We start from the raw sequence: 25651 nt of genomic DNA on the forward strand, positions 1-25651 counted from the left end.
TTCTGGCCATAGACGCCCGGGAGTCGCGTGAGCGGAGCGCCGGAACGCACGTGGCAAATTCCCACAGGCCGAGGAGGACTCGCCAGTGTCGAAAACTGTAACACCCAGCGGTATCCTCAAAATCCTCAAGGCAAGATGGTGAGTCCACGTCCGTTCATATCAATGTAAGGGGCAGTCAGGCCAGCAGGTCGCGATTCTGCGCTCGAACGGGGCAATTTGACGCACTTCGCGGCTGGATGGGTCGTGCCCTGCTTGGATGTACACAAACTTTGACTGTCCCCTACTTCCGTCGACGATCCTCGCGAGGTTGAATGCTGACTCTCCATCTCTTCTCCTTCATAGACCAAAGGTGCGTGCGGCGTGTCCGCATTGATTCCGCGCAGCGTCACTGACAGGGCTCTCGGCGGGGCATAGGTACCACATCCTTCGGGTGCGTGCCGCTCTATCTTTTGTGCTCTGCTGCAGTGCTCACCCGCCGGCCTCGCATCTCGCAGTAAGCGGCACACCAAGTCCCACACGCTCTGCCGGCGGTGTGGCAACCGCGCATTCCACAAGCAACACAAGGGTGCGTATCCGTCGTGGCCCGCCACCCACCACGCAGCCTTTCATCCCCTCCTCCCCTCTCTGCACCATCTCGTCCACGCGCCCCCGTCTGTCTTCACATCTGCGCAATGATCATCGCCCGCTCATGTTTTTTTCCAGAGTGCGCACAGTGCGGCTACCCCCGCGCAAAGCTGCGGTCGTATGAGTGGGGCCAGAAGGCGAAGCGCCGAAAGACGACTGGGACGGGCCGAATGCGCTACCTCAAGACTGTCTCGAGGCGATTCAAGAACGGCTTCAGGTGCGTTCCCCCATCTCCGTCCTTCTCGCGTAATACGGGAAAGTTGACTGGGTCGCAGGGAGAACACGTCTGCAGTTAAGCGGTCTAAGGCAAAGCAGGCTGAGGCATGATTGTACCACCAGTTTCCGCATCTACTCGCAACTGCATCCGTATATGTCCTCTCACTTGCCTCTTTGCACACTCTCGATCAGCATGTTTTGCTTCATGACGCGCAAAATACATGAGTTATGTATGCCATGCGATTCTATGCGTGCGATTATCATTTCGGACGATGTATCTTCTTGTTTTATGCTGGACCGGTCACCGTGTGTACTGCAAGCGAGAGAGCAGGACCAAGCCTCCTTCTGAGACAGAGTGAGTCTACCCGTGTGGTGTTATTTATTCCCATTCGAAATCTTCGTCCAAATCGTCCTCGGAATCACCAAGAAGGTCGAATTGCGCTGCATCGCTCCCGGCTTTGAGCAAGATCTCCTTCAGAGTAATGCTCTGACCCTCATAATACTCCTCTTCCTCCGGTTTTACATCAGGCCAGTTGTTGTTCGTCCAGGCTTTTCCGCCTTCCGACGATCGATGCCTCGGGATATCGTCCTCCGAGTGCGCATCCTCGTCTGCACCGCTGAGCCGCAGCCTTGGAAGGGGAACATTAATCGCGCGCTCGTGTCTCTCCATGTCATATGACGGACGAGGCACAGACTTCACCGCTGACAGCGGGACACCAGCCGTCCTGCCCACATGCGCAGGCGTCGCTTCGGCAACCTCGAACGAAGCAGACTCGCCCCGCACGGCCTCGACGACCTGCAAGCGTACTAAGGTGAGCATCGGAGGGGAGAAGGCGTGCAGTCAATGGTGACCCGCCTTGTCGACTTCCTCATCCCGCACCGCGAGCGAGCGGCGCACCCGGCGGGACACACGTCTCGACGCTATTCGGGGATGCACGTTCCGCTGGGTAGACGCCGCAGCGTCTTCCTGGGCAAATCGGAGATGCGCGCTCGTCGCGCGCGCTAGTCCGCTGTTCACGCTCATGCCAGCGGCACCCCGCCTAAGTGCCTTGACCTCTCCGATCTGTGCAGGCTGCCGTAGGCGGCTAGGAGGAACAGGAACAGGTAGAGGGTCGCTGCAGAGCACGGGCTGGGTAGGTACCGGAGGATAAGCAGGCAGGAGCGCTGTGCGGATCTGTGCGATCTGCTCCTCCAGCGCAGATTCTGGCGAAACCGATGGGAGGGAGAAGGTTCCCAATAAGCCTGGCGTCGGTGCCGTCTGTGTGGCCTCGACTGAGTGCATTGCCAGAGGAATGTAGGCGGAGACATACGTGGAAGTCAAGCGTGCGCGGATTTGGTGCTGCCCACGATCGCAGATCAAGGTTGAGCACGCTCTTGTTAGAGGCAGGAATGGCCTTGCCACCTTGGATGCGTTTCTGTAGCTGCTGCCGGACCGCCTCTGCGCTGGCCAGGGCGCGTTGCAGAGCCTCTTCCATCCGCGCGGCAGCGTCTATGCGCTCGGAGACACCGAACGGGATCGTTTCCTTCGGCCTGGCGGGTGCGCTGACGGTGGCGTTCATGGGTGCAGTAGGGGTTGACGAAGAAAAGACGGGCTCCATGAGCGTGTGCAAGTGTGCGGGATGGTGCGCTGCAGCGATGGGGAGTGGCGGGATCGGGAGGGCTACAGGTGCCTGCTACTTGTGAGCTCCGATGGATTTCGCAGATGAAAGAAAACACGATGTATACCTTCGTATCGAGTACATCCACTGCAACGATTGACAATCTGGATGAATTTTCCCCATCATGCTTCGAGGCTCCATGCGAACCCTGCAGGCCAGCCAGGTCGATCAGAAAATCCAAGGCAATCAAGCCTTCGGCATGCCTCCAGCTCTTGCGCAGCAGATCCGACAGAGCAGAGTCACGAAGTGCCAGGAGCCTGTCTGTAGTCAATGCATTGTACTTGGTGGACCGCCGCGCGTTGGCGTTGGGGTCGGAAAGGCGTTCCTAGGTCATCTATGCACGTGAGGCAAGCCTAGAAAGTAATAGCTGCAAAATGGGCGCACACGCAGGAGCTGCAAGTCGGCTTTTCGTCGCGTGAGCGCAGAGGCTGTACGCTCCCATACGCGCCGCGAAGAGTGGGATTGTGCTAGGAGCGCACCGTAGGTGCTTGTAAGTGCGGTTAGCTCTTCCTGGAGACCATCAGCGGAGTAGGAAAGGACCATGAGTTATGACACACCCGTCCTGGTTCAGCCGATAACGCTGGAGAGGCGGACAATTTTTTGAAGAGAGCATGTGTTGACAACGCTAACAAGAGTCGTTCGAACCTACGGAATGCAACGAAAAATTAATTGATGAAACTGAATTTCTCATGCTGCACCACTGACCTTTCCCCCGCACATTCTTCAAGCAAGGACTTGCGCACCACCACGTCCTTCCACCACCAAGCACCTGCTGTGTCTGTGCTATCTCGCATCTTCCCCTTGTTATCCGAGTTCGAAACTTTGTGATTCGTATGGACGATGCCGTGCCGCAGTGATTCTAGATATTTTGTGAGCGAGACGCGGAATGCGGTGGTATCTGATGGCTGCAGACACGGGTACATCGGGAGGATCTGTAACAGAAGATACGCATCCATTCCGAGACGAACCTAGCAAAGCAAGAGACTTACTGCCTTTGCGCGATCTCGACCTTCTATGCGACCTAGTAGGAAGTAGCAAATGTCCTCCATGGCCTTAGTTCGTTCACGGATCCCATTGGTCTTGGAGTTAAAGAGGCGTTCGTCATATTGTGCCGCTTGCTTAAGTGGATAGTCCAGGAGGTGCAGGTGCACGAGGACAAGCAAGCTGTGCGGGAGAGCAACTGGGAGAGCGGTAATCGTACTCTTCGAGTTGGATGGTGGCATCGGCGTTCCAAAGTCAATCTTATGTAAGGGGGAGTGACTGCGACAAAGCAAGGACTTTTCTACTTCAGCGAGTACGTACGGGGGGCCACCACCGTGTAAAGCCTGGTGTAAAGGCCCAAACACGGTCCCGTGCCCATATCGGCAGGCCGCCGGCCGCGCCACCACTCAATTGGCCGCATCATACGATAAATATCTCAGCATCAGATACTTGACCACCATGATCTGCCGCGTATACAGGAGGCAAGAGTCGCGCTGCATTGCGCTTACATGGTGCCGTTGCTGTGATCCAGGCTGATGGCGGTTCAGTCCTTTATTGTCAAAATGGACTTGGATTAAACGGGTACACGAGCAGACCGTGGCCCCATCGATTTATTACTGCTATAACTTGCATCACTATCAAATCCCCTTGACTGTGCCTTTGAGCGCCATACCGAGGGTTGATGTGAATACCGTGCTCTGCTCGTAGTAACTTACATAGTGAGCGCTTGAGCCCCCGCGTGACCGATGCTCGCGTGAAAATCTGCAGGTGGTCTACATATGATGTACAGGTGGGACTCTAAATGCGTCTTCCGTGCAGGACGTCTTTTTATCGACATTGCTGCTTGAAGCAGCAGCCGCGTTGGAAGGACACCAGAATCTACGAATCGGATATCAGTATGCAACTTCAAAGCTTTGAGAATTGCTAATAATTACTACCAGCGCGTTAAATACAAATCCAGAGGCTCCAAGTCCAGGTATGGCTGGGATCTGAGCCTGCAGTAGGTATCGACATGTTATGCAGCGAGAAACCTCTTCCTTTGAAGGTGTAGCCGTGTGATTCGATGGCATCCTTGAGGTTCCGGCCGCTAGAAATAACTCTCACTTTGCATCAAATTGTATGATCGATGACGCTATAAGACTGCTCCTCCTCCCTTTCACCAAGGCAGTTGACTCCTTGCATGTCCGAACGGCTGGTGAGTGATTTAGTCGTTCGCATTCGCTCCTCTCTAGGTAAGCTGACCGTGCACACAGGAAGGTCGCAGTCGTCCTCGTTGAGCTTGACCTCAGCTCCGAGAGCGTCTATCTCGACTTCATCGAAGTCAAGCAGGCGGCGCACACAAGTTCGACCCCAATGGTCGCATCCCTACTCTCATTGACCACTCGAACGGAACTTTCAAATGCCGTCCGCTAAGACTCGCTCTAGCCGATGCCATATCTGCGGTTGCGACCGGCCGATTTTACTTAGTCCATGTATGGCACAAGGACTCAAGAGTCGTGTTCGGTTGACGCCGATGTTCAGACGGCTCATGGGTGGTCGGCGTGTTCGGCGTGTCGCTGCTGGTCCACGAAAACTGACTCTACGGGCATGTTGGACAGATTCGTACGGACAAAACATGTTAGGCTCGCTGCGTAGTGTCCTTAGCGCGAGGCGTCGTATGTTTGAATTGCGCTGTGGCATGATTCGCGTTTCAAGCTGATCTTCTAGCGTTGGCTCGTGAGAACGGTGCGTTCGGAGCCTGATTCGGAGAAGAATCCGGTGATAAAGTTCGAACATGGGGGTTTCTCGCGCTGCATCTTGCTCTCAACCACCTTGCTCTACACTTTCCTGCCTCTCTCTACATTTCAGATTCTGTATTCAACATGTCTTCGTGGGGTGGTGAATTGTTCATCACTTGCTGAGTAGTCTTCCAACGACTAATCCACCCAATCTCGTTCAGATACAGCGTTCGGGACTTATACACGTCCCGTCTCCTTACTCCTTGGCATTGAGGTCTCACCTCTGGTTTCTCGGCTCACATCATCGATGGAAGCTCTGGCAGTCAACGACATGGCCGTGGCCATGGTCGAAGCCCCTTCGATCGCGGTGTCGGATGGCTTCGGTGATGGGTCGACTTCTGGAGGCTTGCATGATCGAGGTAAGTTACCCGAATGTGTCGTCAACGGCGATGGTCCAGCTTGCTCAGTATATTTACAGACTTGACTCCGATCGACGCGGGCGGCGAGATGGCGCTGGCGGCCCTCGACATCGACGAGGATTTTGTGTGGCCAACGTCACGTAGGAAATTCTCGTCCATCGCTAGTATTATTCTGATAGCCCTTCCATCATATAGCACACCCAGAGCCAGTGTCATTGCCGGACGTATCGTCGGATGTTCAGCAGGGTATGCACCAGTCATTTCTAGGTTTCTTCTATTTGATCATTGATATTTCACCTATAGGCTCTGGGTGCAATGAGCTCCTGCCCATTGATATTTGTCTGGTGGGTTTCTCTGAGCCCACCAAGGATGTCAGTACTGTGCCAGAGCTTTGAGAATAGATACATGCCCATAGTAGAATCTGATTCATCTTGTATTCCTCTCTGATTGGTGTTGTGCTAGCTGGTGTTTTGTTTTTCTGATGCATATTCTTGTAATGTCTGGCATATTGCCCTGTAGAACACATTAAAGTTGTGCCACAAGTCCCCAGTTGTCACATTGTTGTATGAGCCTCAATTTTACATTACCTATTTCATTCGAAATTGTCAATAGGTACTATGTAAAAGTGTTTGGGATCTTTTTTCCCAATTTTATTTCTATTGCAGGGCATCACCTGATGTCAGATAATACATGCTGAGTATCTATGTAATAGGTGCAAGGAGAGGGATGCAGACTGAACAAGATGGTTTGAGATCTTACTGCACAGCAAGCACACAAGAACACATCTAGGTTGCTATGAGCATGCAGATATTTTGAGAATATATACATGCCCATAACAAACTAGCTATGGAAATGGCTGGACTATGCAAAGCAGTAAACATACAATGATAACACCAATTGTAACAGTTGGAAGTGTTTTTTGAGTAGAGATGGTACAGTTATGCACTGCACCTCGCGTGGAGCATCAATCAGACCTATCATCCATCTCGGAGTGCACACCTCATCCACCTACAGGGACACACGGTAGTCATTCTGCTGGGATCAGTGATAGCATGTACATACATTTAAGTCTCAATCCTCTTATGTCCACCTCCACGAGATTCGCGGCGAGTTGATTCATGCAAGCTCGTACGGCCAACCAAGCGGGAGACGCAGAAGTATGAAAGGAAGGAGAGCGTAGTCATCGTGAGGTGATCTGCGGTGCGAGACGTTAGACGATGAGGATGTGGAGTCAGTCCATCGTGGACTCGGAGAAAGTTGAGAGCTTTCGGAGCCGGGCTTCCGTCTCGGACGAGATGGAAATCTTACGAAATTCAGATGAATATTTTCACTTCGTTGCATATATATATACGCCGTATGCATGCATGCGTATCGTCTACTCAGTGACCTGCTAGTATCTTGTTCAAACCTGCTTTTGCCTTCACGTTGGTTGAGCGGCGACAAAGTCCCGACTTGTGATTCAGTCAATCTGAGGGCGTAGGGACAACCATTAATGGTCTCTTGCCTGCAGCCTGGGCTAGTTTTCAGTGGTGCTCATCCCTCGGGAGATTATGTTGCACCATTGCTTTTGGGAGATCCTGGAAGACATCCGGCTCTCGTCGTTGGAGGTCACATTCCGTCCTTGCGCCTATCCGTTCGTTTGACTGGCGTCATTCCTCCCAAGCACCTCCACTGGCGCGGTGTAGCAAACGCTTGTACTGATCCACGGGTTAGATCTGCAGAAAATCTGTGTCAGGACTCATATGAGGCGATCGTGTTCGTCCACGGACGAGAATTAATATAAGCGTTTGCGCGTTTCATCCTATTGCGTGGCGACCGCCGTGCCTTGGACGCACAAGACGGACAGGAGCACTGTATCGTGGATGCTCTGTTGTTCTTGGCGAGCGGGAGGTAAAGGATCCGGAGGCCCCTGGACAATCGCGTAAGTTTGGTCGCACTTCAACCAGCATTTCGGCCCATGGTAGACGGGACTTCATGACACCCCATTTGTGTTCCATTATCAGACACAGAAAATATGTAAGTGTGCTATACCTTTGGATGAATAGCCTGGCGTTAAGCAAGTTTAGCCCATTTGTTGATTTGAGGGAGGGCTTTGAGACCGCGTCGTGGCGACCGAGGATCTCCCGTAGATCTCAGTACGATCAGATCTGTATTTTGAAGCCACGTGGGGATTCAACATAAGGATCCACGTGATCGCAAATAGGTGACGACGCGTCGCGCCGCCGCGGAACTATTAGTGCATTCTCACTCCCGACTACCTAGTCATCCAGAAGATTTTACCTCGAAGGCATTAATATTGTTATTAGAAGCTTTACAGCGCTCCACTTTACCGCAAAGATACAGAATACCTGGGGACCTCCTAGTCTGACACCATGTCAGAACGCCAGATACGCGGCACATTCATCGCGATAGAGGGCCTCGACAGGTCAGGCAAGAGCACACAGACTACCTTACTTGCCGAGCGGTTACAACGCGCAGGCGTTGAGACCAAGTTCATAAAATTTCCAGGTCAGTGATACCCACCATTCATCGGCAGCGAATTTGCATAGTATCTTCTTTATTGCAGACCGCTCGACCCCCATCGGGAAAATGATCGACGCATATCTGAGCTCGCAGACTGAGCTCGATGACCACGCAATCCACTTACTCTTCTCCGCGAATCGCTGGGAGCTTGCGTGCGTTTGTCCTCGACGATCTGCGTCAAGACGCCTACTGCTGACCGCACTTTCCCTCCCTACAGATCTTCCATTGAAAATGCACTGCGCGCGGGCACGACCGTCATATGTGACCGTTATGCCTTCTCTGGAATCGCGTTCTCTGCGGCGAAGGCGCTCGAGGGGCTCTCGTACGAATGGTGCCGTGCCCCAGACGTATACCTTCCCGCCCCAGACGCCACGCTCTTCCTCAATGTCTCCCTTGCAGCCGCGGCAGCACGCGGCGGGTACGGAAAAGAACGCTACGAAACGGAGGACGTGCAAGCGCGGGTGCGCGCCGTGTTCGATCGCATCGGCGCAGAGGTTGAGGAAGCGGAAGGGATGTGGATCACCATTGATGCGGATGCATCAACGGAGGAGGTTGCGCAGGCAGTCTGGGAATTTGCGGAACCATTTTCTCATGGAACACAGCTGCCTTTGCGTAGACTATGGGACCATTTGCAGGAGGATAGACGGCGAAACTTGGAGTTGTACTTATAGCAGATCATGCTCGGCATACCTGTTGTTATATTGATAACGCCGGTAGCCTGAAGTCTCACCCAACGAAGTACGATCAATGCGGGCATAGGAAGTAATCGACCGCTTAGATCTATGGTAGTGTACAGTATTGGTGACAGTGGTCATGGCACTCAAAGCTAAACAGTAGTGTGGTGGGAAATTATAGAGTGTAACGACCGTCTGGGTTTGTGAAGAGTGTCCAAGATACAACCAACAGAAACCATATTTCTCCGGTGTTCCTGCCCGTTTAGCGACCAGAACCCACACAGAGAAGGGTGACTCGGAATGCAAGTCGTGCTGACCAGCGCTGCTAGTTGGTGGACGACATGCGAGAAACAATGATAGCCAAAGCTAGAATGACTCCCCACCTCCACTTGTCCCAAATTAGCTGCCGCCACGCTGTTGTCCATCCGACTGACTTCGCGGCATCGCCAACGGCGCCGCTCGAACCAGCAGGAATCACCGCACCGCTACCGGATGTCCGTGATGCGGTGCAAGAGTTATTGAGCGTGATAGTGGCAGAAGCGGAAGGATGTGCCGCTTGTGGTGGAGTAGCAGTTGAGAATGCGACTGGCGCGACAGCAGGGATAGAGTTGGGGTCAGGTTTTGAACTTGCTCCACGTTCTTTCTCGCCCATATTCGGAAGATCCCGCTGAGTTTCTGCAGAGTGCTACAGTGTGAGGTCAGCACCGCACAAATCAAGGATTTGGCGCAACAACCATGTTACGCTGTAAGCCAACAAGACAGCTGGACGACAGCGGAGTATGTGCTGCTCACCTCAGGGAATGCCTCCTTGAACTTCTTCTGTGTGATATTCCATGAATGGCTCCGCGCAGCGTAGTGGCGCTTATCGGCGTCCGTCGAAGTGACGGACCCGGTTGTCATCTCATCTGAGAGCATGAACGACAACAATCCAGTTAATCTGTTAGGACAGTTAGCGATCAGTTAACGGTGAAGAAACACTGAAACTACGCACATGGTGGACACACTCCAAGCAGGGTTCCACTGTCATTGCTATGTCAATACTCGGCGACACGTAAATCACACAGGTAAACACTCACAGTGCCCGGGTGAAAATCGGACATCGAGAAGCAGATCTTCCGGTCAGGGTGGAACCGCCCCGATGGAGTCAACATCTGCAGCGCCTCCGATTTGCACAGATACCGCCAGGTCATACCAAAGAACGCACCTTAATGCCGGGAGGTTTGAAGGGGTATTCTGGAGGGAAGAGCAGGACACCGTGATACTCTCCTCCGGCGAAGGGAGATTCGGGGGGACCTCGCTGAGTAACATGGGGCATTCAGCTGGGACAGCAACATAGAAAGCGCATCGTACAATGATATAGTTCCCTAAGCGCATACAATCAGCGTGGCCAGTATGGCATTCAGTGATGAGCACTTACAAGTCAAGATGTTCTTCTCGTCCGGCGCAGCCCAAACGAACGGGGGCGGATCTCTCTGCATCGAGAGGTACTCCTTGTTGAGCTGGATCCGACACAAATTGAGTATACCTTACTGAATGTCACTTTATCTCCAGACGTACCCGCTTGTAAGCAGCTTTGGTAGCCATGATGGAGATGTAAGAAAGAGGAAGTGGAGGTACAGAGTTGAGTGGGGCGGGAGCAACAGTCTCCAGCTTGCTTTGTCCGACAACGGCGCCATGTGCCGCTCGCGTGCGTCGCATCCCGTGACGAACTACACTCTGCGACGCTTATTTGTCCTGCTTTCTTGTTCGCGACGCTGCAATAATGGCCCTTCCAACCACAGGACGCGTTATTATTGACACTACAGCGGGTGAGATTGACATAGAACTGTGGTCAAAAGTGCGCTATCTCTGTCTTGAGAATCACGGAGATTGAGTGAAAACGGTCGAGCAGGAAACACCGAAAGCATGTCGAAACTTTCTGGCTTTGGCTATGGAAGGTGCGTACTGTGGAAGGGTTGCGCACGTTCATATCGACTGAGCAGTTTTTAAGGGTATTATGATGGCGTCATATTCCACCGGTAGGGTGCTGTGCAACTACGGATACCGCGAGCGTAACCGTGTTCCTAGGGTTATTCCTGGATTCCTGGTTCAGACTGGGGATAGGACGGGCACTGGTGCAGGTGGAGAATCGTTCTACGGAGGTGTGTAGTCCTGCAAATTTTTTAATCAAAATAGCCTAACTGCAAAACTGCCCAGAGCCTTTCGAGGATGAGATACATCCACGATTGCGGTTTGCCCACCGAGGTTTGGTGGCTATGGCCAACAATGGAACAAAAAACTCAAACGATTCACAGTTCTTTATCACCCTCGGTGAGACCTTTATTTCCTGATGAACTGACTAATTACTAACCTTGTCTTGACCGCAAGACCGTGCGGACGAACTGCACGGCAAACACACGCTGTTCGGTCGTGTTATAGGAGATACTATCTTCAGTATGCATCAGCTCTGCCGAAATGTCCGTCATGAGTTCTGACCGCTTTCCAGACGTGTTGAAAATTGGCGAAATGGGTACGTTCTCCTACCTCTGAGCGTGAAGACCGACATGAGTTTTTCAGGCTTCTTTCCTTAGAGCTTGACGAGAATGAACGACCACTATAGTTCGTGATATAGTCGCATGTTCGACGATGCATAAGTCTAATTTTTATGTTAAGTCCCCCCAAAATCAAGACAATACGCATTATCGACAACCCTTTCCCAGACATCATCCCCCGCATCACCGCAGAGGAGAAACGCACACAGCAACGCGCTAGAGATAAGTCTCAGCGCGAGCGCGAGGAAGAGCAACGGCGCAAGGGAGCCAAGAAGTGCGTCATCGCGATTCGCAGTTCACTGCATTGTGACTCACGTAAGTTACTTCAGAGATGTGAAGCTCCTGAGCTTTGGTGCGGAGGAAAGTGTTGAAGAGGAGCCTGTCACATTCAAGAAAAAGCCAATTGTCCGCCCAGATCGTGAGTTGTGCCTTCGTCGCAATACCTGGTTTGTGTCATACTCGCTGTTCCAGTGCTCGATGTACCAGATCAGCTTGTGTCCATCCCCGGCTTGGTCCCTTCACGTCCAAAAGAGAAGGCATCAAAGGTGCAAGGACTTACATCCGTTGTGGAGACAAGCGCCGTGAGCCTCATCCGTTTGACCCGACCGTCTCATATTTCTTATTCTTCACAGTCTGAGAAGAAATCCTCCAAGGACGACGCGGACATCACGAAGATCCGCGAGAAGCACGCTCGCGAGCAAGCAGCGCAAAGGTATGCTCTCCGACTTCACCTCTAGCACCTTCCTCACACATCGCTCCCCAGTACCTCCCGCCAAACCGAGATCGCCAAGATGGAAGCCGAGATCCGCAAGCTCGCACATCGAGGCGGAGACGACAGCGATGACGAGCCGGCACCAAAGAAGGCGAAGAAGTCGTACCTCGCTGAGGAGATGGCGAAGTACACCAAGGGGCGTGGCGCCCACAAGAAGGGCAAGCGGCGTGACGAGGACGACGTCCTCGCAGCGCTGAACAGCTTCCGCACCAAGTTGCAGGGCACCGCGCGCGATGTCGAGCCTGAGGCCGCTGCCGATGTTGAAGCGGACGCCCCAGTGGGCGAGCCCGCAGAGGAGGCCGCCCCAGCGGCGGAGGGAGGTATGGAGGTCGACGACGATACCGCGTTCTTATCGCATGCCCTGCATTTCCCGAAGGACAACAGCGAGGAGGTGGCCAAGGCTGAGCGGGACTACGAGGTCATCGATCCCCGACAACGGGGCGCGCGGGCGCGGGAAGAGGAGAAAGAGCGGAAGCGGGCAATGAAGGCGAAAGACGGGAGGCGGGGATATAGGCGGTAGTGTGTCTCACATCTGTTTCTCGGACTTATGCGAACGAGTTTCTCCCAACATGCGGGGCCTGGGGCCAGTGGGGGGAAGTTTGAGAGCAAGGAAAGCGGGATGAGCATTGGCAAAGCAGGTCTTAGTAGATATAACAACAATTCCACGGTAAAATCTCACGGTAAGATACAGAAAAATCCACGTTCATTGAGTAGATCTTGGCAAATTTGTGGGGGGAAAGATGTCACGACAACCGTACCGTCATCTGATGAGAGACCGCAACGAGCGGCCACAAATTATCCGTAGACCTATCCATAACACTCTCAATAACCAAAACAACGCAGCACACACCACAATGCGCGACTCACCGATCCTCCTCGTCCCACTCCCTCCTCCGTAACACAAACCGCTGATCGCACGCCCACCGCCCGCCGGCGGCCTTGCCACATGCGCGTGGGCCCGTATAGCACACCAGCAACACGCCGACCTCGCCGAGGCATACGGCGTCGTAATCGACCTTCGCCGCCTCCCCGCCGGAGCAGAAGCGCCACCTCCCGTCGAGCGAGAGCAGCCCCTCGACGATCTCCATGCGCCCCTGCTTGATATGTTGGCCCCCCGGGGCGTCCGGCACGGGAGACAGCACGGAGAACGTCGCGGTGCGCGAGTACGCGCTTGCGAGAGCGGAGCGATCCTGGTCGAAAGTCTCTATATATCTGCGCAGATGGGTGAATAATCAGTGCCGGTAGTTGACAGCGCGTTACGTGCCTTTCCAGAAATGCCAGGGCGGCACTCTCCAGTTCGGCCCGCTCTTCCATCGAAGGCATACGCACCAATTTTTCTGGGGACGCAGAAGGAGCAGGTAGTTCTGTGTCTGTCGTCGCGGGCTGGCGTGGTGCATCCAGCCCCGCCCGCACAGGCCCCGCATCAGCATCGCGAAACTCCACCTGTACGGGCAGATCAACGACAACAGGGCTCGCCAGGCGTGCGCGTCCCGTTGCGAAGGCGTAGTCCCGCGGAGCAGGCTTCTCCTGTGGTGGGAGGGCACCGGGCTTCGCTGCAGGCGCTGGTGCAGCGGTGACAGGAACAGTAGTAGACTCCGATAAGTCGACGTCAATGATGTCAGTGCCGTTCTCACTGGCGGGCCTGGCGGAGCGTTCCTGCCGAGATGTGCGCGGCCGCTTGGCGGGCGGGGCGTCCACCTCGAAGACCTCTTGAACTCTGCTGGGGAGCGGACGAGAGTCAGGATGCGCTGGCAGAAGTGTGTCAGACATGACGGGCATGCAGCTCTGCCTAAATATTTCGTGAGCCAAACTCAGATATCTAGAACCCCCCCCCCCCCCCAAAGACTTACCAATCGATGACCATTCCGTCGTCCCTACAACCCGCAGTATAAATCAGCGTACGCACGAAAAGTACCAGTGTTAATGCAAAACCTACCGCGTGAACGTCTTCAAAATCTTCAAACCCTTCCCTTGCAACGCGGCGCACTCACGTTCAATCCACGCACGGCGATTTCGTTGCCATTCAGGATGCGGGCGCCGGCACTCCTCCGGAACCGGCGCGAAACGCAGTGAGCCCTCCATCACTGGACGCACAACGGCGGCCGAGGTGCGTAACGGTGGAGACGCGCTGCGTTCGCGTTTGATTCCTCTGGTTGTGGGCTGCTCGGACGCGCTGCGTGCGTGCTTGATGAGATCAATGGTGGGTTCTGCGTCCGGATTGGACGTGGATGTGCTCCCCATAGAACGCATTACCCCCTTCGGCGGGTGCGGAAGATTGAGGGCTGGGTCAGGATGAGAGATACTGTCTGCGACGGGCACGGCTGTCTGCGTGCTGGTGAGGTTCGATAGTGCCTCAGTCACGCTGCCAGTGCTCAGGTTCAGGGTAGGTCTCTTTCTAGGTCCGCAGAAGTCGCCGAGCAACATAGTGCCCGCATCGCAGCTAGGGTTGGGATCAGGAAGCGCCTGAGCGTGGCCAGGAGAGGGGATGCTCTCGGAGACGTTTGGGTCCTTGTCTTGGCTGGGAGGGTTATTTAGGGTTGGCGACTTGGCGTCGTCGGCCGCGATGTTCACTGGGACTTCCTTTGCGAAAGGAAGCGTGGTTGACGGACTGGAGAGATTTTCGCTGGTTTGAGAGTTAAGATCCGCAGCAGAGAGCTCAAGCCGTCTCTCGTGAAAAAGTGGATCGAGTCGAAGACGTGATACAGGGCTGACATCATGGGTTGTGGCGGCGAGAGCGGGCACAGTGGAAGGGGACAAAGAGTCCAAACCATGCCGTCGCATTGCCGCTTCATTAGCGACGAATCTGGGGAGCGCAATTGGCGTGGACCTCCGCTGCGTTCCAGCCGCTTCTTCCGAGATAGACGCCATCTCCGTCGCACGATAAGGAGCCAATATGGGCACATACGTTGTGTAAGAGTTCGCATTCTGTTCACCCCCAGAACCTTGCCTACGCAGAGCGGACGCGTCGTTCAAGCGAGGAAGAGGCGGATACGATACCGTCCGCGGAAGCGGGAGCGACACCCGCTGGGGGCGTGACCCCGACTGGTCCTGCGCACCTAGAGGGGGGCACTGTCGCCTAGATGACAGCGCGTCCCGAACAGACGACTTGCGCGGGGCGGACCTCACCGCCGGTGGATTATCGGTGCGCCTGTCAGTGCGCCCGTTTGGCTGGGCATCTTCGGCGTTGGGAGTAGGGGTGCCGCGGATGATGGTGCCAGTACGGACGGTGGAGATACGACGCCTGTCGTGATGGGTGTCGCTGAGACGCGCGCTGAAGGACATGATCGACTTTCCGAGTCAGCTATACGATATTGATAATGAAAAAGATGCCAGAAGGGATTAGTTGTGTTTCGTGAGAGTCATGAAATGTTCCTGCAACAGTGAATGACAAAGGAACATCCACCGTCGCTGATATTGTCGAAGGGGGAAGGACGGACTAGGGACAGACGCGTCGCGTCAGATAATAGGCGCTCAACAGCGAATTGGACTGTCGACTTCATCCTGTCTACTTGAATTCTCATATTTCTCAACAAATATTGAAAATGATTGCTGTAGAGATTATTGATTGTCAGCTCGTCATCCAACAGGATGTTGAAATGCTCTCGGATTTCAACCTTGAATGTCTCCGGGAGATGTGGATGCTTTCGCCAGGAGGTCAGTGCAGATGAATGATTGAATGTGCGGGTAAGACACTCGAAGAATTGAGAGTCCACAGCAGCTGTTGATTGCAATTTTCTAACCCGCACGTAATTGACATCGTCGTGAGTCGGTTCATGTGGTTCATTTCACGGAGTCAAGTTCATATATCCCGCAGCCTCTAGCTTTCGCTTCGGTGTTGCCCATTTGCCATCAGATTACCACAGGAACGTCACCCATAGTTTCGGAGAGGATTTGAATGTTTCTAGGTCTGCCGCTTCGGAATCCTATCGCTGGCGATGAGTCACTCCTGTGGGTTGGCCGATGTGTGCGCCACTTACAGATGTCACATTCTCTCGATCGGACACACTGTTCCTTTACATATGGACAAACCTCTGACCGAGACCTACGATCGCGAGTTTAAAGACCATCTGATTCTGGTTCTTCTTGCGGCCAGTATAACGCAGACTCGGACCTTCGCACCCATCGCTCACTCGATAGGCGTTCATGTTAACTGCCACGCAGCATTCACTTGAGTGATTGATAATACCAGCCAAGCTAGCTCCTTACGTTAGCCCTGTAACCCCACAGTAATCGAGAGTTATAACAGTCAGCCGGTGGCCGTGCGTGCTCACCTGCTCACCTTGATAAATTACAGATACACTTATCCTCATCGTTTACTTCTTCACCATCAGACTCGCATTTTAGGTATCGATGCGATCAGGAGTCCATTCAAAGACCGGCGGAGCTGGCAGGCATAAATACGCATATCGCATTCTCGCAGCATACTCACAATCAAAGTCCAGCAAGCAGTTCAAGCTTTACACCCACAAGTTGGTCCCGAACGGCTGGTAGGTGCCCTTATCACTTGTGCACTCTCAATGTGGTGCTCATTCCCTGATGGAAGGCGAAGGCAAGCACGAGGCACACACTTGGTTCAGCTCGTATGGCCGGATCCCTACCCTCATCGACCACTCCAACAATGACTTCGTCATCTCGTACGCACCCATCTTTTCTTGCGTAGTCTCAGTGTCACCCGCCAAAACTCACTCGACTAGGGAATCCGATGCAATTCTCGTATGTCTCGTCGAGAAATCCGACAAGAATCATAAGATCTCTGCCTGCACCTTCGAAAACAAAACCACCCGGCTGAATTGGCTGTTCTTCCAGGCCAGCGGCCGAGGGCAAGTCCCAATACTATTAAAGGATTGCGGCTACTAGTGGCACCTGAAGCTGATCCCTCCTGACGCTGTAGCCCGTACTTTTCTCAGGCCACGTGGGTCATGAACATGCATCCTGAGAAGGTGCACAGCGCCATCGAGCCGTACCAGCGCGCATCGCTCCGCGTGCTTGGCGCGCTTGAGCGTCCTCTCCAAGCAAGCGTGGCTCGTCGGCGGCAAATACAGCATTACGGACCTTTCGTTCGTTCAGTGCGCTTGCTGTGGAGCACCTAACCGGTTACGCATTCGCCTGGTGGGACGGGTACGCGTTTGACACATCCTCAAGGACTCCAAGAGCTTTAATGGCCGCGGTATTTTCTCGCGGTCGCTCCGTATTTTTTTCCTTGCGGTCATGGTAGAAATTCTGTGGTTTGATTCCGCAGGTGGCATGCGAAGATCGCGGCGAGGACGAGAAGGACACCAGAACTGGAAAGAAACGCACACTGGTCGATGAGATCCTGCAGCCGCCGAGCAAGCGGCTCAGATCTATTCACACTGGTACTGTATCCGTTGTCCTTGCAGCCGTTCAATCAAATCCCTTTTGCGAATGCGCAGGACAGCACTCGTCGTCCTGCTCGTCCCCACTCCGCCCACTCCTGCCAGTCGGCCTACTCAGCGCTCTGATGGAATGCAACGCGACGGTGGTATTCAGGAACGTACACATCAGAACGAGCTTGTCAATGCGTTATCGCCCATGAGGAGTCCTCCGCCTAGAGATCATGATATTACTTCGGAAAGCCGGGACTTGCACCACCTTCACATGCTCCTGCACATTGGAGCCAGCCCCCTCGTCGAAGGCGTTCCAGTCGTATTGCGGCGCAAAAGAATGCGTCTCATACGTCTGTCGCACCTGCAATTAATTCTCCGTGGTGTACTAGAAGCAGTGCCGCTGGACAGCTAGCTACTGGGAAACGTTCTCGCGGGGTTGTTCAGCGCCGCTCGCGCAACTAACGGATTCACCACCTCTTTTTGTGTCACCTCATTCTTTCAGAGTATTCTCAGACTTCAATATTGCTGAAAGTTCGTTCTTCTCCACAGCCGGTCTGCTCGCGTCAGAATATGTGTATATATAACGCCCTTCATTTTCAAATACTGAATACCTTGCGGTTGGAATAGTTGCTGTAGAAGTATCTCGGTGGCGATCAACATTTCGTATGGTAGACATCTAGTGATACCAGGCGGTACAAATTCCAGGGTGTCAAGGTCACTCAAAATTGCAGTAACAAGATACAAGTAAGCATCGATAAATGCACGAAGACCCCGCCACTCAATGACTCAATCGTCGTGGAACCCACCCATCATGCGGACCGCCTCCGCTAACCGCCTGTACTCCCGTAATAGCTCGCCCACCTCGGACACCTTGATATCATCCTCGGTGCAGGAGAGGAAGCGGGAATTTGGTGGCGATATGCGAATTGCTATTGGGGACGGTGCGCGAGAGGACTCTGGCGATTCCAAACGATTGGACGCCGCACTCTTGGGGAAAAGTACGGAAGATTTGCGCGAGCCCGGTGGCGAACCCTGTAATCATTCATCCGACGGGAAAAAAATCAACATCACCACATAGAGTGAACATGACAGGACGGACCTTCGTCACCTCATGTGGCGCGGACTGTGACAACCGCGACAAGCCCGGTACGCTCGCCAGCCTATCCGTGATGCTCTTCCGCCCCCCAGGAGCACGTTTCCGCTGTCTATGCCGCCCGCTCATCATGCTCTCGAAGCTACGAATGCTCCGTGTATCGTGCTCGCCCTCCTCGTCCTCAGATTCCTCTTCGTCTTCGCTCGAACTCTCCTCTGACGTCGAACGCTCGTCTTGGCCACGTATTGAGCGGCTTGAGCCTGGACGGGAAGGCACTTCCACCATCTGCTGTCCTGCCTCTTCGTTCTGACCTGTGGAACGGACACGACTTGCCGCACCAGGCAGAGACGCAGCGAGACTTGCGATAGAGAAGCCGGTGTCACGGCGGAGAAGTGTAAATCCAGGCCGTGCAGGCACAGACTCTTCGGCAGGAGGGGCGTCAGTATCGAGTTGTGGCTCCGCGGGAGTTTTCTGTGCCTGGCTCTGGCCAGGAAGAAGCATGCGTAGCACACCGAAGGATGTGTCTACAACGCCAGATATGACCTTATTAGCAGAGCCGGCGATAGCGTCGACCTGCTGCTCAACTCGGCCGCGCAAGCTCGGATTGACGGCCAGCGGAGATGAAGGTTGGGACCCTGAGATGAGGCCAGAGCGTGTAACGGGGATGGGGCTGAGAGCGGCGGCACTGTGCATAATGATCATGGGCACAATTATCAGTGAGACGCTGGAGCACAAAGGGGGTGCGAGAAACGACAGAGGCGCAACCCAGCAACTCAGGCTGTCTTTCTTGGGGGTAGGCCGGAAAGTAAGACAAAAGGAACATACCTGATGACATTCTTCTCGCTCTCTCCCAGTCCGAGGGCTGCTAGATCAACGTTCTCCAAGAACTCTGCGACGGCCATCAGGTTGATCAGACAGTAGCCTTCCTCGCCTCCTCCAGCGCCCTCGCGGCGAAAACGTTGAATATAGAGAAGATTTGACACAAGCCGGGGCGGATTCGCTTTGACCACAGCAAAGATCATGAGGGGTAAGATGATGTCGCCTGAAACGGGCGTCGGCGAGCTGGGCCGAGACAATGTCAGTTCTGAAGATCTACTTCGGTCAGGAGCGCTTGATGCATCAGTTGGCAGCAAGTTATTACGATTGGGTAAGGCGGGGCTAATATCGTCTGTATGAAGCGACAAGGCATGGGTATCAGAGGGCACTTCGTCCGGAGGTAAGATGATTGTTGGTGAAAGCAGAGCCGGTTCCTTCAGTTCAACTATCGTAGCAGCAGAACCCGATTGCACTTTCTTCATTTCATCCTCATCGTCCTCGTCTTCATCAGCACTTTGCTTTCCGAACGACGACGCGCGTGGGGTATTGTCATCGAGAATTTCGTCCTCGGATTTGAGTCTGATGGGAGGCAACCTGGAGAGGCCGTCTGCAAATTATGCATAAGTGTAGCAATTGTGTAAGGCATGGACATTCTCACCAACAATAATCTTATGCGCTGCGACAAGAATGGCGGCCTTGTCTGCAGGGGCACGACACGCCTGATCAAGCTGCACGAGAGCTGTGAAATTCAAAACGTTGCTCGTAAGGGAAGATCTCGGAAGCATGCAGGGACATAGAGCGTGCAAAGACGGACAGATCTAAACTTACTCTGCCCACACGCCCTTACTACAGCCTCGACCTCGGCGCCCGCTTTACCCACATCAACGCCCAAATGTGCCAGCCCAAGGTCCAGCAAGTTCACAGCGGCGATCCGACTTGAAAGGGCCTCGTCATGGGATGCATCGTCGGCGGTTACTGGAAGAAATAGCCTGAAGTGCGAACAGTGATCAGTATAAGTACCACGCAGTGTTTCAGGACATGAAATATCGAACGCACCTGTCGTAGAACATCGAACAAATGACGCGTTCCACGCCATCCATGATATCGCGTACTTGTGCGTCTCGCTTCTCTTCATCTCCTTCGTCCCTCTCGTTCTCCGTATCCCATTCCCTTTCCTTCTCCCGGTCCGTCTCCTCCGCACTTCCGCTCCCGCTGCCACTTCCAGTCCCACTACTCTCTTCAGTATGTACGTCATGGAAATGTCCTTTCCTCAATACACCATGCAAGTGCTCGTGACCATGGCCGTGCTCCTTGAGGCGTTCTCGCACTAGGTCCTCCAATTCCACATAAAACTCCTGGAACCGCGCCGCAGTCTCGTCTGCCCCCGGCGCTGCGGGAACCACAACCCACAACCCTTCGCGGTTCCTCCTCCCACCAGCTCCCGCACCCTTTGCTGCTCCGTTCGCTATCCGCGGAGCACTCTTCGTAACTGCATCCTTCTCCGCCTCTGGTCCAGCGCGCACGAGTGGAAACAGCGGGCCGACAAAATTCTCCACTCGCTCGGCCGCATACTCGGGTACACCAGCATCCGCTAGCGCAGCATGCAACTCCTTCGTCAACGCACGTGCGAGTGCGGGCGCGACCTGCGTGCGGTCGATGCGCGCCGAGATGGTGTACACAGGTACGCCGAGCGCGTGTTCAGACGCGCCGTCTGAGGCCGAGCCGCTGCCTGAGGCCTGTGCCGGGGATACTGCGCCCTGGTGTAAGGTGGGTCCTGACGAGACCGAGGGTAACGGGCCAAGTGGTGTAGATTCGGGTTGGAGAGATGAAGTTGACATTGTGGGGCTCGCTGGGGGTGTTGCACGCGCGAAGAAGGACGCAAATGGATTTGATAGCCGGGATCCATGGGTTTGCACAGCCGGCTGTGGTGGACCGTGAGGCGCGGAAACAACACGCGTACCGGGGCGAGGGGGAAGCGGAGGTTTGGCGATTGCTTGCGGCCGTGGAGGAAGTGGTAGTGGAGCCGGATGCAAAGAAATTGTATACGTAGGGTATGATGCTCCAGTGACAGACGCAGGAGAAGAGGGTGTTGGTGAAGGCGGCTCGAGTGGCAGGGGTAAAGGTGGCAGTGCCGACAGGGCGGAAGTGCGAGTTGAAGGCGAGAGTAGAGCTTGGAAAGGTTTTGATGCGGGCTGGAGGGCGGAGCGGAGGGTCAGAGTGTCACTGAAGGTGCAGACGTCAGTACAATCCTCGACATAAAAAATGCGATGCTACTTTGCCAGTGAGCCGCGCAGACCGGACAGCGTCACTATAGGCGAACTAGTTCGCACAGTATCGTCGCATAGGGCGATGTGGTCTTTCAGAAATTCTGGAGTGATCGGGTCGTGATGAGAGTGTGGTTCGAGAGGTAATAAGAGCGTCGCCTGAAATCCGTGAAATTTTGCCCACTCATTGAAAGTAGTATCGTACCTTCCCTACAGATAGCGCATTCCAAATTTCATTCCACTCCGGACCATGATCCGTCTCTTCACTGAGCCGCTCAAGAATGGCCCATCCTGCGCTGTTAATATCCAACCCAATACGCTGTGCGGCAGCCTTCAGGTTCATAAGCTGGAGCTTACTGGTGGCGTCACCCTGGAAGGAATGTTGCTGTGGAGCAGAGTTTATATTCGGATGCATCGTAGTCCCGGTCGTGACGGACGTAGGTGCGACACGCTGTCGCGGAGTATATGGGACATATCGCGGAGGAGTTTCGTTCGAATTTGAAGGAGATGCAGAATTATGAGAATCAACAGAGGACGACGAGGAGGCCGGCTGGATGATCGAAGGTGTCGGGGAGAGCAGGGGATGAGCAGAGAGGCTCTCATGAGACCCGTTTCTGGTAAGAGAAGTGCCGCGGCTAAGAGACGATGAGAGGAAGAGGCTTTCGCGTCTAGTAGGTTGCATGGAAGAAGTATTGAGTTGTAATGCCTTAGTGTTTCAGCACTGTCGTCACAATTCTTAGATACAATCTGAGGGTTATTGGAGCAATTAATCCTACATCATAAACGATCAGACGAAGAGCAAAAGCGTACATTATTTCAAGGACGAACCAATTCTCACAATCGTGTAGCCTCTGACGTGCGCCCTTCCAGGGATACACAGCCTGGCAGCTAAGCGCGAGACTATATAACCTCTTCAGAAGGAATAGCGGCACAATAACTGGACCTCACTGCAATGTCTCTTGTGTGTCTGCGTTGAGTCCCTCGCTGCTAAGTATGAGATCGCAGCAACCAAAGTATGCGGCGGCAAGTAGTACTGGGCTGGGAGTGTAGCGGTCCGAGCTGCGGACTCTCGTCACGTGGTCTCGCACCGCGGGTATCTGGAACCTCAGTGCATGCATGCGACTTGAATGGTTGGATGTTTTCGCCCGTCGCTCAGCCTGGTGCTTATCCTCGCTGGTGAAAGTATTTTACAGGCTTGCCGCTTAAACGCTTGGCGACGGCTCGGAACTTCATGTCTCGCTGTAAAGGATCGAATGGCTTCACGGATCCCACCCGATCCCGCGTTCGAGGGGACGTTGTGATTCCTAACGTGCACATTGGTGCAGACACCGCCTCTGCGACAAGTCCGACGAGGCGGGCATTCCGTGATGCGATCGAACAGCGCATGTTTGCGGAGGACATGTTGCAACTCAGAGGAACGTACTTCCCGGGGTATGTAAGCTTTCTGGAGACGTTGCGCACCACTCACATTTCACCCAGCCTTGCCGCGGCGAAGGGGACGAACGAACACCCGGAGACGGCGGCGAGCGTCAAGGACCGCGTAACGGACTTGGAGAGACGACATGCAGAAGAGCTGCTTACCATGTTCGAGTGGCAAGCAGAAGATCACCTGAACAATGCCTCAGACCTGTATCAATGTAAGTACGACCTTTTGGACAAGAATGGTAGGCCAGACAACCAACTCGAGGTGTGTAGGCCTCGCTATCGTTGTAATGCGGCTCTCACGTAAAATTGTCAGTCTTTCTATAGGATGTCAGAGTGCCGATATTCGTTTCAATACGATGACGCACTGTCTGCTATTTCTTACGCACATCACAGCACCATTCTTCCGCTACAGAGGTCACGCATAGCTCTTATTGCTGCTGAGGAGGATGCACGTCGTCGAAGGGACGCTCAGTTTCCTTCAGACATAACGAAATACCATGAGATCCGCAGTAAGGATGTGCAGGTGCGTTTGAACTCTGGTGTCAAGTCCTATGACGAGTCCTCACTGAACGGAATACTGCCATATCCAGGTGCGCATCGCGCTGTTCTTGATGGCAGACAGTATAGCGAAAGAACGCATGCTCACCAAATTCGGATGGGCGTGGAGGCAGGTCCAGAATCTGATTGATGAGTACGACCATAATGTGCGACCGCATGATTTGGCTGTCAACAATACCTGACCCGCTGACTGTCTCGTATGGTCAGACCGCATTCAAAGTGGAGGTGCATGACTGCGTGCGCGACGTGGAAGCCCGCGATCCGCGACGACGGCCTTCTCTCGCATCCGTCGTTTGAAGGTGGTACACCTTCTAGGACATTTCCGAGGCGGGCGACGCACCTGTCCCTCAGACATATCTGTCATTCCGACAATCTCGTTGAGCTCGGCTTACTGTAAGGCACGTACAGAATGAGAGGCGCTGCGTGGTGACCCAGTCGCAGGAGTGACACCAGAAGAGTTGATAGATTGCGAGCGACCACCAGCGGGAGTGAGCATTGCAACGTTGCTTGAAGTTATTGATTTCAGCCGTTTGTTCGAGAGCTGCGGCTCTTCACCATTCATACTGCGTTTCCTGGTGTCGGCTTTCATTTTCTCGTTCGTCAACTTCTCCTTCACTTCGTTATCATCTGACGGCCATTCAACCTGCAGATAGTTCTTAAATACAGAGATGATCGCTACGTGTGATTCCAACTTCTTCACGTTCTTCCTGAGCGTTTTTGACCGGATCTTTTCTAGTCATACTTTGAACTTGGATAAGTTTTCGTCGTCCGAGTCCTCTCTGTATTCCTCGTATTCAGAGTGGCCATCTTGTTGTAGGTTAGAAATGGTCTTTGACTCGGGATCAACGCCCGGCGCACTCCCACGTAAATCATCACGGATAGACGGCAATATATCGTCGGCGTTGTGCACATGGTAGTATACACAAAACCATGACAAGAGCTCATCGATGAGACCATTGAGCGGATACTCTTCCACTTGAGAGCCGGTGGGCCCAAAACGAATGAGGTGGCCGAAGTCTCTCAATTCTCCGGAGTCCGCAGAATCGGCATCCATTTTGAACCAGACAAGCATCGAAATAACTGTGCATGAAGAACGCCGTGTCAGAACAGTTATATGACAGGTACTTCGCGCTGCAGTACAGCAAGACATTGAAGAAAGACTCCAATTCGTCCGCAAGGAACATGTCCTTGTCAAAATCTTGTAGCAACACATGTTCCCCGTAGATACATCAGTACTCAGTTACGACGTCGAGTAAATAACCGACTAACCATGCGGTCCACTTGTCCGGCTTCCACCGACAGATGCTGGGTATCCTAAATGATTGGGAGCTTTCAACGCGACCTTCCTTGCCAGCCTGGGTACTGTCTTCTGACACTGTGTGCCTAAGAAGTGGTGAACCGTCCGAACTTATTCGGTGAAAACCGCCCTTCACCAATAAATTTCGGCATTAATTAGTGGATAGTGATTTGGATGTGATTTCCCCTGATTTCTGATCCACCGAGTATGGTAGTGAAATTCTCCAACGACGATCCGCGTCGAAACGGTTCGGGAATTCACCACCTCCTTGTTGGTGATTTTCTGTCGCATTAAACTACCAAGTCCAATCAACCCTGCCCTAAATGTTCAAGTTTCAACGTGGCGCCTGGCGTCGTCGAGCTTCGTCGTGCGCTGGCATTGCTCAACACTGTCTCTAGCTTTGCACTTTCCAGAACTCTGCTTGGGCCAGCTAATCTGGACTGGCTTAGTCAAATTGATCTCTGGCGTTGTCTCGTCTGCTGGGCTCCATGGCTTGCTCTATGGGGAAGGTTCAATGCTTACCATGGCAAACAACAGACAGGTACGTGCAAATTTTGATGCAACGAGTGACCTCTCGGCCTTGCTACGGTATTCTGATGTCATCCTATGCCGACCAGCAGACGGCTCTGTCGTGCAGCGTGGAGCGCAGTTTTAGGCGGACGTGGTTTTAGGCGGACATGGCCCGATTTTAGGCGGATGTGGTTTCACAAATTACGAGGGAGCGTAGGATTATGTGT

The 25651-nt window shown here is 53.7% G+C and overlaps 10 protein-coding genes across 10 annotated transcripts; 5 read left to right on the top strand and 5 right to left on the bottom strand.

Annotated features, from left to right (window-relative positions):
* Positions 1-135: 135 nt before the first annotated feature.
* Positions 136-951, top strand: SCP_0901970 (60S ribosomal protein L37-A; the record flags this gene model as incomplete). The annotated part of the gene is made up of 6 exons (XM_027761430.1): positions 136-138; positions 343-349; positions 415-430; positions 495-565; positions 703-841; positions 900-951. The coding sequence occupies 6 exons, from the start codon at positions 136-138 to the stop codon at positions 949-951; spliced, it is 288 nt and encodes a 95-aa protein (XP_027617231.1).
* Positions 952-1219: 268 nt separating this feature from the next.
* SCP_0901980 (predicted protein) lies at positions 1220-3721 on the bottom strand (the record flags this gene model as incomplete). The annotated part of the gene is made up of 8 exons (XM_027761431.1): positions 1220-1636; positions 1697-2098; positions 2151-2510; positions 2566-2823; positions 2883-3008; positions 3056-3143; positions 3204-3430; positions 3488-3721. 8 exons carry the CDS (start codon positions 3719-3721, stop codon positions 1220-1222), a joined length of 2112 nt encoding a protein of 703 aa, XP_027617232.1.
* A 1373-nt stretch (positions 3722-5094) lies between these two features.
* SCP_0901990 (hypothetical protein) lies at positions 5095-6011 on the top strand (the record flags this gene model as incomplete). Its single annotated transcript, XM_027761432.1, has 7 exons — positions 5095-5134; positions 5187-5204; positions 5328-5357; positions 5419-5616; positions 5676-5756; positions 5812-5862; positions 5920-6011. 7 exons carry the CDS (start codon positions 5095-5097, stop codon positions 6009-6011), a joined length of 510 nt encoding a protein of 169 aa, XP_027617233.1.
* A 1977-nt stretch (positions 6012-7988) lies between these two features.
* SCP_0902000 (Thymidylate kinase) lies at positions 7989-8810 on the top strand (the record flags this gene model as incomplete). Its single annotated transcript, XM_027761433.1, has 3 exons — positions 7989-8124; positions 8183-8291; positions 8357-8810. The coding sequence occupies 3 exons, from the start codon at positions 7989-7991 to the stop codon at positions 8808-8810; spliced, it is 699 nt and encodes a 232-aa protein (XP_027617234.1).
* A 328-nt stretch (positions 8811-9138) lies between these two features.
* On the bottom strand, positions 9139-10397 carry SCP_0902010 (Ubiquitin-conjugating enzyme E2 6; the record flags this gene model as incomplete). Its single annotated transcript, XM_027761434.1, has 8 exons — positions 9139-9498; positions 9606-9750; positions 9805-9833; positions 9890-9964; positions 10018-10110; positions 10164-10177; positions 10231-10312; positions 10371-10397. 8 exons carry the CDS (start codon positions 10395-10397, stop codon positions 9139-9141), a joined length of 825 nt encoding a protein of 274 aa, XP_027617235.1.
* A 178-nt stretch (positions 10398-10575) lies between these two features.
* On the top strand, positions 10576-12636 carry SCP_0902020 (Peptidyl-prolyl isomerase CWC27; the record flags this gene model as incomplete). Its single annotated transcript, XM_027761435.1, has 13 exons — positions 10576-10650; positions 10705-10750; positions 10804-10831; positions 10881-10954; positions 11010-11123; positions 11181-11246; positions 11299-11322; positions 11384-11411; positions 11466-11618; positions 11674-11762; positions 11816-11925; positions 11977-12056; positions 12108-12636. 13 exons carry the CDS (start codon positions 10576-10578, stop codon positions 12634-12636), a joined length of 1416 nt encoding a protein of 471 aa, XP_027617236.1.
* A 223-nt stretch (positions 12637-12859) lies between these two features.
* Positions 12860-15398, bottom strand: SCP_0902030 (hypothetical protein; the record flags this gene model as incomplete). The annotated part of the gene is made up of 5 exons (XM_027761436.1): positions 12860-12923; positions 12984-13328; positions 13381-13905; positions 13967-13990; positions 14053-15398. 5 exons carry the CDS (start codon positions 15396-15398, stop codon positions 12860-12862), a joined length of 2304 nt encoding a protein of 767 aa, XP_027617237.1.
* Positions 15399-18247: 2849 nt separating this feature from the next.
* Positions 18248-22316, bottom strand: SCP_0902040 (hypothetical protein; the record flags this gene model as incomplete). The annotated part of the gene is made up of 8 exons (XM_027761437.1): positions 18248-18493; positions 18561-19239; positions 19380-19977; positions 20029-20109; positions 20199-20359; positions 20427-21593; positions 21645-21793; positions 21840-22316. The coding sequence occupies 8 exons, from the start codon at positions 22314-22316 to the stop codon at positions 18248-18250; spliced, it is 3558 nt and encodes a 1185-aa protein (XP_027617238.1).
* A 549-nt stretch (positions 22317-22865) lies between these two features.
* Positions 22866-23914, top strand: SCP_0902050 (hypothetical protein; the record flags this gene model as incomplete). Its single annotated transcript, XM_027761438.1, has 5 exons — positions 22866-23065; positions 23114-23321; positions 23373-23582; positions 23650-23763; positions 23825-23914. The coding sequence occupies 5 exons, from the start codon at positions 22866-22868 to the stop codon at positions 23912-23914; spliced, it is 822 nt and encodes a 273-aa protein (XP_027617239.1).
* Positions 23915-24005: 91 nt separating this feature from the next.
* Positions 24006-24671, bottom strand: SCP_0902060 (hypothetical protein; the record flags this gene model as incomplete). The annotated part of the gene is made up of 2 exons (XM_027761439.1): positions 24006-24311; positions 24360-24671. 2 exons carry the CDS (start codon positions 24669-24671, stop codon positions 24006-24008), a joined length of 618 nt encoding a protein of 205 aa, XP_027617240.1.
* Positions 24672-25651: the final 980 nt, after the last annotated feature.

This window comes from Sparassis crispa, assembly GCF_003851025.1.
Source record: "Sparassis crispa DNA, contig_000008F, whole genome shotgun sequence".
In the NCBI taxonomy this organism is placed as follows: Eukaryota; Fungi; Basidiomycota; class Agaricomycetes; order Polyporales; family Sparassidaceae; genus Sparassis; species Sparassis crispa.